The following is a 14,921-nucleotide window of genomic DNA, read 5'->3' on the forward strand; positions in this document are numbered from 1 at the left end:
CAGCACCTTGATAGCTCAACATAGCATCAAATCATTGTTTCAAACTGAGGAAGTATTTCTTGGAGTGGTGCAGTGAAGAGTGACACGAGAAGCTTAGAAGGAGAAACAATTTTTACAACAATGTTTACGTTAGCCAGCTAGCCATTGTTAGAAAAAAACTGTTCATAATAATACATTACGCAACATTTCAGGAATACTGATAACGTAGTAAAACGTCCACTGACAGTAATTGGTCAGTAGGCTACTATGTGTATGACACATTTAATGACAGAACTGCTAATAAACTGTAAAAACTACAGCTTTCACTGCTGTTGATGTACGAAGGGGCCATCTTAGACTTCGAAGTAAGGCGTGATGAGGTTCCTCCGACCTTCCAAATCAAAATTCCTACCAGAGGGGGTGTTCCAGTTGCAACTTCCTCCTCGGGGGTCGGATATATTCCAAAGTTTAATGGAACTCGGCATGAGGCTATAGCCAGTAGTAGGGTTAGCTTAGTTTAACGACCGGAAACAAAGGAAAACATCTAGCGTAATTCTAAACCAACTAAATCTGCCTATCAGCAGCTTTCATCATATCTCTTGTCCTAATGCAGTAACAAGAGTGAGATGAAATACTTGCTACAGCGGCTACACCATCTGGAAACAAGGAGAAACTGCTGGTCTGAGTCTGTTTAAGTGAACTAAATCATATTATGGTTTCAAAGTGGGTTATGTGAGGAACTATTTCTTGACCTGGTGCAGTGACTTCCTTTGGTATCAAAATAGTTTCACTTATAACACTTTGTAACACCAAAGATTTTGAAATTTGAATTATACAATAGGTTTTTGTGCTGATTAAACAAACAAAAATTGTGAGATTTAGATGCACTGCTAGTTTTCTTACATTTAGACAGAGTAAATGTTTCTGTTTTCCTCTGTTTCCAGCCTTTAAGCTAAGCTGAGCTAATCGCCTTCCAGCTCCAACTCCATACTTCACACACAGACGTTAGAGTGGTATTGATCGTCTTCTCTGACTCTCAGCAGAGCAAAGCTATCAAAGCTGCCTAAATGTCGAACACCTTTCTGTGAATTCGTTTGAGTCAGTTTAGTATACATCTACGTGTGGATGCATGCGTGCTGTATTTTACCTGAACTTCTCGTGCATGGTAGGCTATGATGAGTCCCAGCAGTATGACCGTCGACAGGCTGATCAGACACTTCAGGGCCAGAGAATACATGGAGCTCTGTGGAAAATAAATTAACACATCATGAAAATCATGCAGTGCAAACATAATGCATATTTCATATTGGTTTTGCCATGGTGATTGGATTAATATTCAGAGTACATTTGTGATGACGATAACACAATCTTAAAAAGTGATTGTCAAGATTCAAAGTCTGGTTTAACTTGCAGATATCCCAGATTTCAAACTATGTCCTACGTCCCTCCTCTGCTAGTATGGCATGTGTACAGTAGCGACACAGCCTCAGCATAGACAATACGTTTCTACATTTACAAAACAGACTCAAAGGGTGAACAGAAGTAGAATGGTAGTATCCCACCCGACAATATTTTTCTGCAGTCGAGCTTTAAATCCTCTACTTGTCTAGTTTCTAAGGGTTTATAATCAATGCACTGGGGAACTTCCAATCAATACAACTCATAGCACTTCAGTGGCTTCTTTAACCCCTTCACCCCACATACTCAGAGCACAGCTACTTGCTGGATTCATCGTACACATGTGCACACACATATATTCAAACACTTTTGTGTATTAACACATCTACACAACTGCAACCACCTGATTAACATTAAAAAAAATATTATTAAGTATTAGATTTCTTCAGCAGGTTTGAGGGCCTTGGGATTTTCCAAATCCATCAAACTTGGCAGACATGTCAAACCTGGTGAAAAGTGCAACGCTTTGTAGTGATTGGGCTCAAGTATGGCTCCATAGCTCAACACAAAGCAGGATCATGTTGAGATAAAGTTGCTTGAGCGGTCATGAAATTCAGTGGGATCCTTGCTCTCCACACTCTGGAAATAAAGAACATTATTTAATAGTTTATTTCTCAGGAAATCAGCTAATTTCGATTTCCTGTGGCGATGTTTGTTTACCCAAGAATATTTGGACACCAGGTCAGGAAACTTCGCACCAATGCTTGAAGTAGCAAATACTTCAATTTGTTAGTAGTACATTTCAGGTAAAATTGGATGCTTTATTCTCTGTCTTCTGTCTGGTATGGGTTAGACAGATATTCTAGCTCAGAAATAAGATTTTATCAGTGAATGCATTTTCGTGTGTCAATATTCTGTTTCATAAGCTCTCCCAACCTTTCAAGTGTTGGAAAATAAAATATTTTGTTCACAAATGAAGTATGTCAGGAATCAGCAGTCAAAGAAAGATGTTATTTTGACTCATTTTCTAAGCCTTACAAAAACAAAAATCTGTATTCAGTGCTGCTGTCTCTAAAAGCCACGCTGTCTAAATTGATTCATTTGTCCACATCAGTTCAAGGACTATGTCAGAATATAAATATATAACCAGAATTACCACATTACAGTTGTATGCCTGGCAAGTTGCAGGTAATATGGTTACAACTGCTACTGCTGTTGTCATTTGTATCTTGAAACATATTTTGTGACTTCAGAGGGAGTTTCATGTCTAAAGGTCTTATCAGTTCTTTCAAGTGGATATTTGTACTTTATGAATTGAAATTCCTTATGGGCATTCCTAATGTAGGTGAAGTCTCAGGGACTTGGACCTGTGACCTTTGCCCACAAAAATCTAATCAGTTCATCCTTGAGTCCAAGTGAACATTTGTGGCAAAACTGAGAAAAGGCGTTTCTGACAGATCACATTCATGACGATGATACATACAGACAGATGGACAGTCTGAATGGTGGGAAGGCATAAAAAAGACCCACAGTGCATTTGTTTTCAGGATCACTGAGTTCACGTTTGAGCCCAATAGCCTGGTGCCCTCTTCAAGGGAAGACCTGAGCCACCTTAAGACTGCAGCATCTCAAATGAGTAGTTCAGCTGTTAAGCATTCATGACCAAACACTCTCTTGATCTGAGTGCGATCTCAGAATTTCTTTGATGACATTATTAAGTAGAATCTACATTGCATTTTGGGTTCATGAATTTATATTGCAAGTCAGCCTGCTGGAAAATAGAGTGTGTTAGTGTGTTATTGTGTCTACTTAAGGTCTCTGAAGATGCTTCATGGCCTTAATGTTATTAATTCTACATCATACAGGCACAGATACACACAGAGTCTAGTTTGTTAATACTCACTGGTGCATTTCTCTCTTGAGAATGTCCTATAATTATTAATATCTACAATGATTGGATATGAGACCGGGCACACCATCATACTATTAATATAACACATACAAATGCACAAATACACACACAAGAAGAAAATACAGTGAGTGTTGTTCATTTGTTACTTATATCAGTGTGGTTATGGGCCACTGCACAACAATGGAAAAATACCATCTAGCATTGGCTCTGCACTGATTTCCTCCATCGTCAGCCGGCCCACAGCTCTAACTGTCTTTTGGTCTTTATTCGCTCGTGCCTTGTTTTTCTGTCTCAGTCTGTCTCTCCTCTACAACCATCTCATTTGTAGTCACTGAAGCAAACTAGGTGCAATAGAAGCCAACATTGCTGTGCTAATGAGAGAAATGTAGACCTGGGTTTTAGCAGTGAATCTGTTTAAATACAAACTCACACTGGAGAGCTGAAATGAGATTTGCTCTGAGTTTACTTCCTCCCTCTCTCTGTTCTCACCTCTCTTACCGCGTTTACCTCCAGCTGTCTGTTGGACGAGCAGTTTTTTTCAGTTGTGCCCATCACATTGTCAAGAGCATTTAGTTTCAGCCTGTTTCCACTTCACTTACTCTACCTTTATAGCGAATGACTCGACTGTGACGGTGTGTGTGCATGCTTGCCTTCTGTTCATTTCAGGTTTTTTTTTTTTACTTCCCTACCAGTGACAGCTGCAGCTGGAGGCATTATGTTTTTGGGTTGTCCATGCATTTGTCCATTCGGCGGTACATTTGTCCATCCATTTTTGTAAAAGCAAGCATTCGGGAACGCCATTCAGAATTTCTTTAAATTTGGTAGAAAGATTAAGTTGGACTCAAGGATGGATTAATTATGTTTTGGTGATTATAGGTTGTTGTGACTCACAAAACACAGTTTTGACCTTGTGAACACAATATCTCCGTAAACACCTTGAGGGAATCCCTTCCAATTTAGCGGAAGGGATCACTCATATTACATTGTAAACTGATTTGATTTTTTATTATTCAATTATTTGTTGCTTGCTTATTATTGCCTACACAAAGGAGGTTATCTTTTCATTGCTGTTTGTCTGTCTGTAAGCAGTATAACACAAATACTGCAAAACCAATTTTCTTGAAACTTGGTGAAATGGTAGATGTCCCCCCCAGGAAGAACCCATTGAATTTTGACATGGATTCTAATCAGGAAGTGAATACAGCAACTTGTTATCACTGTACATAAAATTGCAAGATGGGCATTGTTTTTTTGGTTTTTACATTTTCACTTTTTCAGGGACTAATTCATGGATCTTAATGAAAGAAAAATCAGGCAAATTTAGGCGACACATATTTATGATTCATTTGGTGCAGCTTGGATGAATTGCAGGGGACTGTTATGCCTTGGCAGTGGTTTTGTGCTCTATTGGGCTATTCCAGTCTTATTTTGATTCCAGATATCTACATTAAAAAGCAGCGGAAGAGGAAAACATCAGATTTTTAACATAACGTTATCTACAGTGATAGTAGCCTTAATAAAAGGATTAAGATGTAGAGGTACAACTTGTTGGATAGTGTCCCTGCCATTTACTCTTTATGTTTGTAAGTGTATCTCCTTCCCTGTTTCTTTAAATAGCCAGCTTTTTATCAATGACTTTGTGGATAGCATGCAGAGATAATGACCGTTTTGAGCTTCTCAGTTCAATCAACACACACACACACACACACGCACACACACACACACACACACACACACACACACACACACACACACACACACACACACACACCAGCCGAAAATACTCAATTCCATCCAGACAAAGGGGAACACACATATTACCAGGTGCATCCACAAGCACCAATAAGACCGAGTTGAATACATAAAGACAAACACTCCACAGGACACAACATATACTCTGTGAAGTGAATGTTTATGTTACCAAGGATGATGCAAGTTCTAACACACTCACACACACACACTGACAGGGGTAGCCTCGCCTTGTCACACTGAAAGAAATGAGCATATTTGTACCTGTTAGTAGCAAGACCTGTGGGATCTACCGTCCCTTAGAAGCCTGTGATCTAGAAGATGAAGGGAGCAGAGTGGAGTAGAGGAAAAGAGTGGAAGAGGAGGAGGAGGGGGCGAGCGACGCAGAAGTGCTGAGATGGCTGATAGCGCCTTTAGGGAATATGGTGGCAGTTGGTGAGTTTAATTCCCAGATGATCCTCATGTACTGTATGATAAGCAGCACACAGTCACTGTAAGTGGCCTGGTGGAGAAAGCTCTGAAAAGGTCTCCCAGTAAATGTCTGAGAGAAAAGTCATAGACAGTGGGATGAGATCAGGGATGGAGAAGTGGAGGTGGCAGAATGAGGGATGCGGTGTAAGGCTGCTGGGATGCGATGGCCCCTTTGGGGAAATGGTGACGTGTTTAAAAATCATCCAGGCGAGGAACATAAACACTCATCATAAGTGAGAAGGAAGGAAGAGGAGAATCCATCCATCACAGGGCCAACATACAGACTTTCAACCATTCACACACACATTCACACCTATGAACAATTTATAGCGTCCTATGAACCTTCCCCCCTCACAGGAAGACATTGTGACATCTGTGGGAGGAAGTCAGAGAACCCAGAGCAAACCATCGCAGACGCAGGGAGAACATGCAAACTCCACACAGAAAGACCCCGGCCAATCCAGGATTCACCTTCCTGTGAGGTGCTAACCACTGCACCTCTGTGCCACCCTGGAGACGGGAATGAAAGTGAAAACTGCTGCTAATCTGTGAAATCATCAGTACTGTCTGGTGATGAGCAACAGACAGTAGGTGGTTACATGCAACCCCGTCCCTCTGCTCCTCCAACATTTAACACCCATCTGTGTGTGTTGAGGTGTCAAGAGTGTCTATTGACAGTGTGACAGGTGAAGTTGGGAACAGCTGTGCATTCCCTCAGAATAGCCATGTTCCATCAAGAATCCAAGTGGGAATTCAGATCTATTGATCTGACTGTGATAGGCCACATTCTAAGGTCCCAGGTGTCCCAGGGCTTCAGTAATTCTAAGATAGAGACACATGTCAGCCAACGCCCCCTCCTCTTTTAGCCTGTCCCTAATAAAATCAATAATAGAAGCACATAAAAGAGTTTTTTTAAAGAGGAACTCTGTTTACACTGCCGTTACCATTTCAAGTGCCAAGGTCCTGGGTCAGTGGCAGAGAGCAGGTGACACTGATCATAACTAGAGGCCACAGAACACAGAATCCAGTGTTTGACACTGTGAAGACACACTGTGAAGACGGACTCCTGAAAATTGTCTCAAGAAAAGTTATGGCAGCAATTAGAGAGCCTCTGTGTTCGATGGCTTTTTCTGTGAAAACTCACAATTCAGCCTTTGGGCAAATTGAATCATTTCACATTCATTCATTATTACACCATCCAATATTCTCTTTGTATAATCTATACTGGCTCAACAACATAGCACTGTGCAACAATTTACTGCCACTGTCTCGGCTGCTGAATATACAGTACATACGGTGCATGAGAAGAGCTTTTATCTGCAGATGAATGATCTCAGAAGTGGCCTTAATCATGGAATTTGTGTTTGTCTTAAACTTGACTCGTGTGGGATAGTAAGTGAATAGAGAGGCTTTAATACAATTAATGGAATATCTGAGCTGTAACCCCAGAGTGTGCTGCTGACACAGTAACAAATCTGTTTCAGCACATGAATATACACATGCTTACTCACTATATCCACAGGCATGAATGCTATGTCCTCCTCCTGTTAACCTCTCTCTCTTTATACCTCCTTAACACACTCACAAACACACACATGCAACGTCCAACCCATCCTGTGTAGTTCCATACTTAGTGTTCATCTCTATTTTTGGGTGCAACATGGAGCAGCTGGACCTGCTGACAAAAGTGCAGGAGTGTTTGGTGGGCACACACACACACACACACACACACACACACACACACACACACACACACACACACACACACACACACACACACACACACACACTGATGTATATATACACATGCATGCATACCCACATAATGTCTTCACTCTCTAATGAAAACTGATATGTATCTCTCACATTTCCTCACAGGCTTTCACTCCCCCTCAAGGATTGGCTGTCAATACACAGTGCACAATACAGCACCTCAGAAAGTCACCATCCATTTTCAATGTGCACGTTTATACGCCATGTGTCTGTGGGGGTGGACAGTGCATGTGTGGGAGAGTGATGATCAATAATCAATACAAGAAAATCAGTCAAGGCATCCCCCCTTGGACCAGTATAAAGCACTGGATGGACCTCTCCACTTCTCTGCCTAGCTATCCCATCCATCTCCTCTCTGTTCTCTCTTTCATCTTCATGATCTCAAACCATTTTTCACCACAACCAGCGGGCTTCTCTCCACCTCAATTATCTAAGTGAGGGCCGGAGCGGTTTGATGGAACTCCAGTGTCTGTTGGAGGCAAACCAAATCCGCAACCAGAAAAGAAAAGAAAAAACATTTAAATATACACAACTTGGCACTTGGCATTTAAAAATAATTTGTATCAGGCATCTCTCTGGATGGAAACACACTTTAAAAATGTACGACCCTGAAAGGAGACTAAAGGATCTGAAGATGTTTTACCTCCTCCTGACTTTTTGTTAACTAGATATCTTAATGAACAGAAATTAATCAATATATTGGGAACAAACACGCTGGCCAGCTCAAAGTCGCAGCTGTCCATCAATGCTTATTGACAGACTAGTTGAGGACTGTACTGGTTGTAGTTTAATAACCTAAATCAGGCTTTTCATTTTCGCCTTCCTTTTTTTCCCTCTCCTTCTCCAGCCTCTCATTTCTCGCCCAGCCGCTTCTCTCTTCCGATCGCACTCCCCCAGTTTTTGACGCCCACTGGAAGAGCACAGGAGCCGAGGGAGAGAGAAAGTGAGGGGGAAAAAAAGGAAAGAGAGGAAAAACACGAAAGCAGGCGTGGAGTTGATTTAGAAAAGATACAGACAGAGAAAGAGTTGGCGGTTGAAAGAAGAATAGACCGACAGAAAAGAAGAAAGGAGACGAAGGAGCGACAGAGAGGGAGAAATTCAAACCATGATTTTTCATCAATAAAAAGAGGCTGCTACTAAAACAGTCAATTTCATGAAGTAATGAGTGGGAGAGTGACAAAGGAGAAAAGAAGCCAAGGCACAGCCAGCAAAACAAAACAGGCAGATTTTTCAAGCACTGACAATAACAGAGAGAAACCAAGTATGAACTGGAGACCACAGTCTACAAACAGACTGAGAGAGACACATAGGTAGAGATGAGACACACACCCTGCTGGCTTATTCTAATAGACTACCTGTGAATCTTTTTACTAACATCCTCCTTCACATGATCAATATATAACAGGCTGCATTCATGGACGTAATGTGTCCACCTTTTTAGCTAGAGGAACACAGCTCTCTGTGATTCGTTAGTCCCCAGAGTACAGATGGAACAAGGATAGAAGGGCCTCTAGATCAGCAAGGTGAGTACAACATGCACCTAGCCTCACTGAGACTCACAAACACACACACAAGCATGCACACAACCAACCAAAATAAACACAATAGCAGCCAGGGGCCGATGCAGCTTATTAAACTCCCCATTACACAGACAAATGAGATCCTGGCCTCCTACTGATAATCTGCCCCCTATGTCCTCTGCATTGTTGCATTACATCACCCAAAGCAGCCACTGTCAAGCCTGGTCACTACAGAATACAACCCACTAACAACATGGGCACGGTGGTGGTCAGACCAAGTGAGTGTACCAATCATGAATTTGGTGATTAACTGTGGAAAAGCTGATTCTAATTATCTGAGCGGCTTTGTGACCTGGGTTAGTGATGCAGGCTAATGTCCCTGGTTTGAGTCTGGCTACTGTCCTTAGCTCCTTTCTTTAACACCATCCACTCCAGGCTAGCACATTACATTACTGGTAACTAGTTTAAAAACCAAAGTTAGATTCAGATTCCAGCACATATGCTATGTATAGCTATAGCATGTATGACAGCCTTGTTAGACAGAAACTATGTTTACATCGACAGCAAAAATCGGACTATTCCAAAAGATATTTTGATTATGACGTTTACATAAGTTGCTAATAGAATATTCCATTCATATTCCCGTTCACATGTAACACAGCATCGTCTGACTCGTCAACATAATGTTCGCTATGTCTTGTGAAAACTGAAATAGTTTAATCCACAGTTCTACCTCGACCCTTTGAGTGTTTTCTAGTTATGCAAAACCTTCATCTCCTCGTTCTTCAAATCAAACCCAGGGCAAGTGTCAGCAAGCAGTTGGTTACTGCCATATGTTGATGTCACAAAATGCTGAGAAAAATCCAAGAGGACATTATGTCGCCATTAAGACCTAAACATGACTACTTAATATGACTAAGGTCGATGTACTTAACATGTCTTAATTTGATTATTGATTATTCCAAATATGACCTCAGTCAGGTTGAGGTTATCAGAAAATGCTGTTTAAATACTGAATTCACACAATTATCTTATTTGGTATAATATCAGAATATTATATGTCCATGTAAAAATGTACATTTGTGGACTTTTTGGGACACTTGGATGTAATGATGCAACATTAAAAAGAAACATTAAATTACTATTGCACTCTCATTTAGTTGGAGGGCTTGAACAAGGACTTGAACTATTTTAAAGTTCAGAAGCAGAACAGATGAAAAAGCCCAGACAGAGAAATCCTGACTTCTAGCTCCTATTTTAGTCGACCACTCTCTAATATTTCCCACAATGCAACATGATAATGTCTTTCATCAGACCTGGTAAATAAAAATGTCCTTCAAACACCACACCCTTATTTTGTGACGCAGGCTTTCTGGCTTTCTTTGTTGCTCCTACACCCAACCCCAAATAACCGTCATGACCTCAGTGTGACATCACAGGAGTTTTCTCCTCCAGAGCTGCAGAACACTTCATGTGTCTGTTTTCCAGGCTAAGGAGTGCTAACTATGGCAGCTAAAGTGTAAAATGACTCGAGTGTCCTCCTAAGTATCACTGGTCCGTCCCCTCACCTTTGTGTACACGCCCCACGACAGCTCCGTCTCAATCACCATGACAACGATTCCAAACATTCCGAAGATGAGAGCATAGTCACTCAGCCTCTTCCTCTTCTCGAATAATGCCCTGCGATGCCCCAGTTTATAGCCAATGTTTTGGTTCTTCCGTTTGGAGGCCTTGGAGGTGCTGCCCCGAGCCCCGGTGCCCACTGCCCCGACCCCGCCTTGCCTGCTGCTTCTGCCCGGCTGCCCCCGCCTGCTCTCCACCAGAGCGTGGTTCTGGTGGTAGATGGACATCTGGTTGGATGTGGAGTCGGTGATGTCATACCCTGCTCTGGGGTACGGTGAGTCTTCTTTGGATGAAATCACAATCTCCGGAGGGCTCTGGATTGGGGGTTGATTGGTAGAGGACTGGGCCACCAAAGATGTGGGAGGGGCTTCTCGCTGACGGTCATGTCCCCCAGCTGCCGTTGCCCCGGCAACAGCTGAAACGCCACCCTCTTTGGTTTCGCTGCTGCTGTCTGATTCAATGAGGTTTCTGCGGGAGGCGCTAAGGCGGCTCAGGGGCTTCATGACCCCGCCTGTGTACTTGCAGGAGCTCATGGCGATCTCTGTGAAGGGGTTACTGTCCCTGCGGTGAATAAGAGGGCTAGCTTGTCTATGTTTGCAGCCCCGCTCTCTTTCCCTGTCCCTGTCACGTTCTCTGTCCCTATCCCGCTCCATGGATGGCGAGTGGGAGGAGTAAAAGAGGGCGTTGTAGACTGGGGAGTTGTCCCCACTCAGGCTGTGCTGTGAGCCCAAGCAAGAGGACAACGGGGTGCTGGTTGGGTGCAGGGCGTTGGGGATGGGTGGCGGCAGTGGCTGCGCTCCAGAGGAAGACAGGGGCAATTTAGGGAGTGACACTGAAGGTACGCTGGGCGTGGCAGGGGATGGGGTGGTGCCATTTAGACGGTCGAGGCTCGATCCTCCCATGTGGTTGGAGTGGTTTGATCCTGGCTGGTTGCCAGTGGCGGAGGAATGGGATATAATGCCCAGGGGATAGAGGAAGCGCTGGTCCTCATCCTCACTCCCTCCTAGCAGAGCCAAGCTCAGAGAGGGGGGAGGCTCCATGGTCACGGCTGTGGCCTCGCACCTGTCTACAGAAACACAAAGAAGATAAGAGAAGAACTGTAAAGACACAAGATTTAAAATCATGATGGCAACAATGAAGACAGGGCAGAGAGAAGGAAGGAGTTGTGATGGATTGTGGTTTGTCAAAACAAATGAGGGGAATAACTGAACTCCAAAAACTGAAGCCGTGTGACACAGAGGAGGCAGCAGACTGAAGAAAAGTGGTCGTAATTGGGGGAATATGTTATTCCTTGAGTCACACTTCAGTCAGCTGCCCAGTCAGCCTCTCTCAGCTGATCGCTCGCCGTTTCCCAGTGTCCCCTCCTTCTCTCACATCTCACAGTGCTTCCAGCAATCCATGCCATAAAATGTCCTCTGTGTTACATTGTTGTTAGCCTGGAGAATGGTGCAAATCCTCCGGCTTTACAACATGGAAATGAGATCAGGCACAGAGACTAGAGGATAATCATTCCACATCAGTGCACTGTGACAGCAAGGGGAAAGTACTGGGACTAGTCAACCACAAGTTGGCTGCGTTTAATTGATCCAAAAACAATAACCTACTTCCAGTGTGATATAACCAGACACCTTCACAGCCCCCCCACATCCTCCCAATCTGTTTCTCTACCTACCTCCAACCTCTTCTCTCTCAGTCCCTGTCCCCCAGGTTATAGGTGCGTTGAATCACTGGCAGGATGAAAATAGACCACCGCACTTTTTCTTTTTCATGTTGTCACGGCCATCCCATCATCTTCTATTCGCCTCCTCTCATTTGGCTCTCCACAGGTCCTCCCAGCTTGCCTCTCGAAATTGTGCGTCGCTTTGCCCCCCTCCCGCCCCGCCACCCCCCCCACCACCACCACCTCACACACAGATGTTGCCTCCGTGTCTGCGCCCTCTCACTTGGATGTGGTCAGTTTGTTCGCCTCTGTGCCATCGCTGATCTATGCACGGTGCCCATTTCGACGCTGTCAGTGACAATCGACCCGAGATGAGGAGGAGGAGTAAGAGTAATCCATGGTGACTGGATTAAATCGGTCAACCTGTGGCTGCGCGTCAAAATTGTGCAGCGAAAAAACACCACAAGAAAGACCCCCCCAAAATACGCACGGCTGGATGTCAGGTAACAGTCTTCGGATGAGCAGTGGAGTCTGAGATTTCCCTGCGTGACTCCTCCACCGACTTCCACTCCACACACAGCTCACTGTCTCCCCGGATCCGTCTCTCACTCTCTCCTCCAACTTCTCTCCCTCTTTTCTCCGCCTCCACTCCCTCCTTTCACTCCCATTGGACGGAATCAGGAGGCGAAATAAGCGCTGAAAACAGGTGGAAGGGTTCCGCAAAAAAAAAAGAATAATCACAACAAATGTGTAATTTATTGAAGAGTTTTATTGTTTTTTTATTGTATTCCCTTCTTATACATGTGATCCATGTCATCATCTATAGCCCCTGCTTGTTTGGCGCATGTATTCGCATTTTGGCACCTGTTACGCCCGCCATTGGACGCTGGAGCAGGCAACTCCAAGATTCATTATGCACATTTATCATTCATTTATATGTAGAACAAAAACACCTCTTGATGACACAAAACTACGGTTCACAAATAAAGAATGAAAAAACAACAACATATGGTGAGGAGGTGGGCGTGGTAGCAGGAGAAGCAGGAGGGGCGGCACCGTGCGTCTCCAGATCACTATGGGAAACACCTCTTCCTTTCTATTCACAGATTAGGCCATGATAAAATGTCACAGGCTAATGTAATATATTAGAGTTATTCCTCATCGCCCTTTGAGTGTATCTGCGGAGCTTCTGGATACAAGGGCCCTTACAGAGATAATTAAAGTTGTATTAAATTCTATGTGAATAATTGATGCCTGAAAGAAACAAGGCATGTCAAAGAAAATTCCTGATGGTTGATTTACAGGAGATGCATGTAACCACAGGATTTTGTGCCATAGGGAGTCTCTGATTCCATCCTTTAGAAGACTAATTAATTCATAATGCCAACTCTATAGAGTCTATACAGCATAATCCGTCTTAATTAGACTATTCCACCTGGCTTAATCGGTTTAATGTTATGGTTTTCTGTGTGCATTACAGTGCTCTCTTTAATCGGATGAGCATAGACGCTGTGTGGGAGCGGATTAGACCGTTTCCTCATAACAGGTCAGCCTATCCTGCGATTATGCAAGATGACAGACATCAATAAAGCAAATCATATCATGTGGTGGATGATTCCAAGTATTTATACAACACCAGCTATGTATCACTCAAACAGGTGATGTGTAGGGAAGACAGAGCTGCATCATGCTTAAAATCTGTTGTCAATTTCATGGTTACTTGTCCTTATGTTTGTCTGTTTTTGTCCTTATGCTCCAAAACGTCTCTTTCTAAATTCAACGGCGGGTTATTTCATCCGTCCCTTCCTCACGAGTCGCAAACAAACACAGTAATGTGTTGTTTCTTTCCCCCGGGCAGATTCGTGATGGGTCAGTGATGGAGAGTAGCTGCTTCAGTGAGTGGTAAATATTTCATAAAGTCCCCGGGGAAAAGGTCAAAGGTCATTTCGGCTCCATCACAGGTCAAGGCCCTGTATTTATTTAGCTTTACTGGGAACAATGGGCCAGAATATATGTTTTTCAGAATATGGCAGGTTTGGGATTGAGGTTGGACTTAGTATTTTGGTTTAATTAAGGGGGAAAGTAGTTGATGAGTATTTCTATGGATCCAGGAACATGAGGTAGAGCAGAAATTATCAGTTGATTAGTTAATCAACAGACTATGCAATTATTTCGATAATCAATTGGTTGTCTATATGTAATTTTTCAAGCAAACAAGGGTATTCTGGTCCTGGCTCTTAAACTAAAGAGAGGATGTGCTATTTACAGTTCATTTTACTGTAAATCAAATTCCTTTGAGTTAAAACACAAGTGGGTTTGAAAGCCAAAAACGTACTTTATGAAAATAAGCACTCAAGCGTGAAAGTTGTCATCAATATTACAATCTGAGTTGGTGTACAAATAAAATATGGGCTCACAGATGCCTCTTTCCCACATGTTTAATGTAGAGAGCAATAAAAGAGTTGAGACATTTTGAAAAATGATATGTGTGTTTTATATAAAGTATTAAATGTAACATCATTAATAAAACAGATGCAATCACTGCTCCCAGTCAGATTGAAGTCAACATGGTGCTGACATCAGTAGCATTCATGGAGCTCACCGCACTCTGAGCTGAGGTCCTTTTATATTAGCTGCCGTTTGAAATCCAGACTCCAACAGCACTGAAAGAAAAAAACAGTGAAGCCAAGGATGCTTACGTCACATCTGAATCTCTTTCCTTAATCTGAGTCATGAGAGGCTGCCGAGAGCAGACCTGGGATCAGCAGACCTCTAGAATCTTATTGGAATATGTGTGAATGAAAGCATGAAATGATCAAAAATAGCAGTATAGAAC

The 14,921-nt window shown here is 43.0% G+C and overlaps 1 protein-coding gene across 1 annotated transcript in view; it reads right to left on the minus strand.

The window, feature by feature from the left end:
- Positions 1-12,717, minus strand: part of kcnn3 (potassium intermediate/small conductance calcium-activated channel, subfamily N, member 3) — a 44,032-nt gene extending 31,315 nt beyond the window's left edge. Inside the window, 5 exon segments of the mRNA XM_069537467.1 lie at positions 1,127-1,222; positions 10,371-10,777; positions 10,780-10,885; positions 10,887-11,491; positions 12,098-12,717. Coding sequence (XP_069393568.1) covers positions 1,127-1,222; positions 10,371-10,777; positions 10,780-10,885; positions 10,887-11,465 — 1,188 coding nt within the window. The 5' untranslated portion in view covers positions 11,466-11,491; positions 12,098-12,717.
- Positions 12,718-14,921: the final 2,204 nt, after the last annotated feature.

Source organism: Paralichthys olivaceus, chromosome 13 (assembly GCF_024713975.1).
Source record: "Paralichthys olivaceus isolate ysfri-2021 chromosome 13, ASM2471397v2, whole genome shotgun sequence".
Classification (NCBI taxonomy): domain Eukaryota; kingdom Metazoa; phylum Chordata; class Actinopteri; order Pleuronectiformes; family Paralichthyidae; genus Paralichthys; species Paralichthys olivaceus.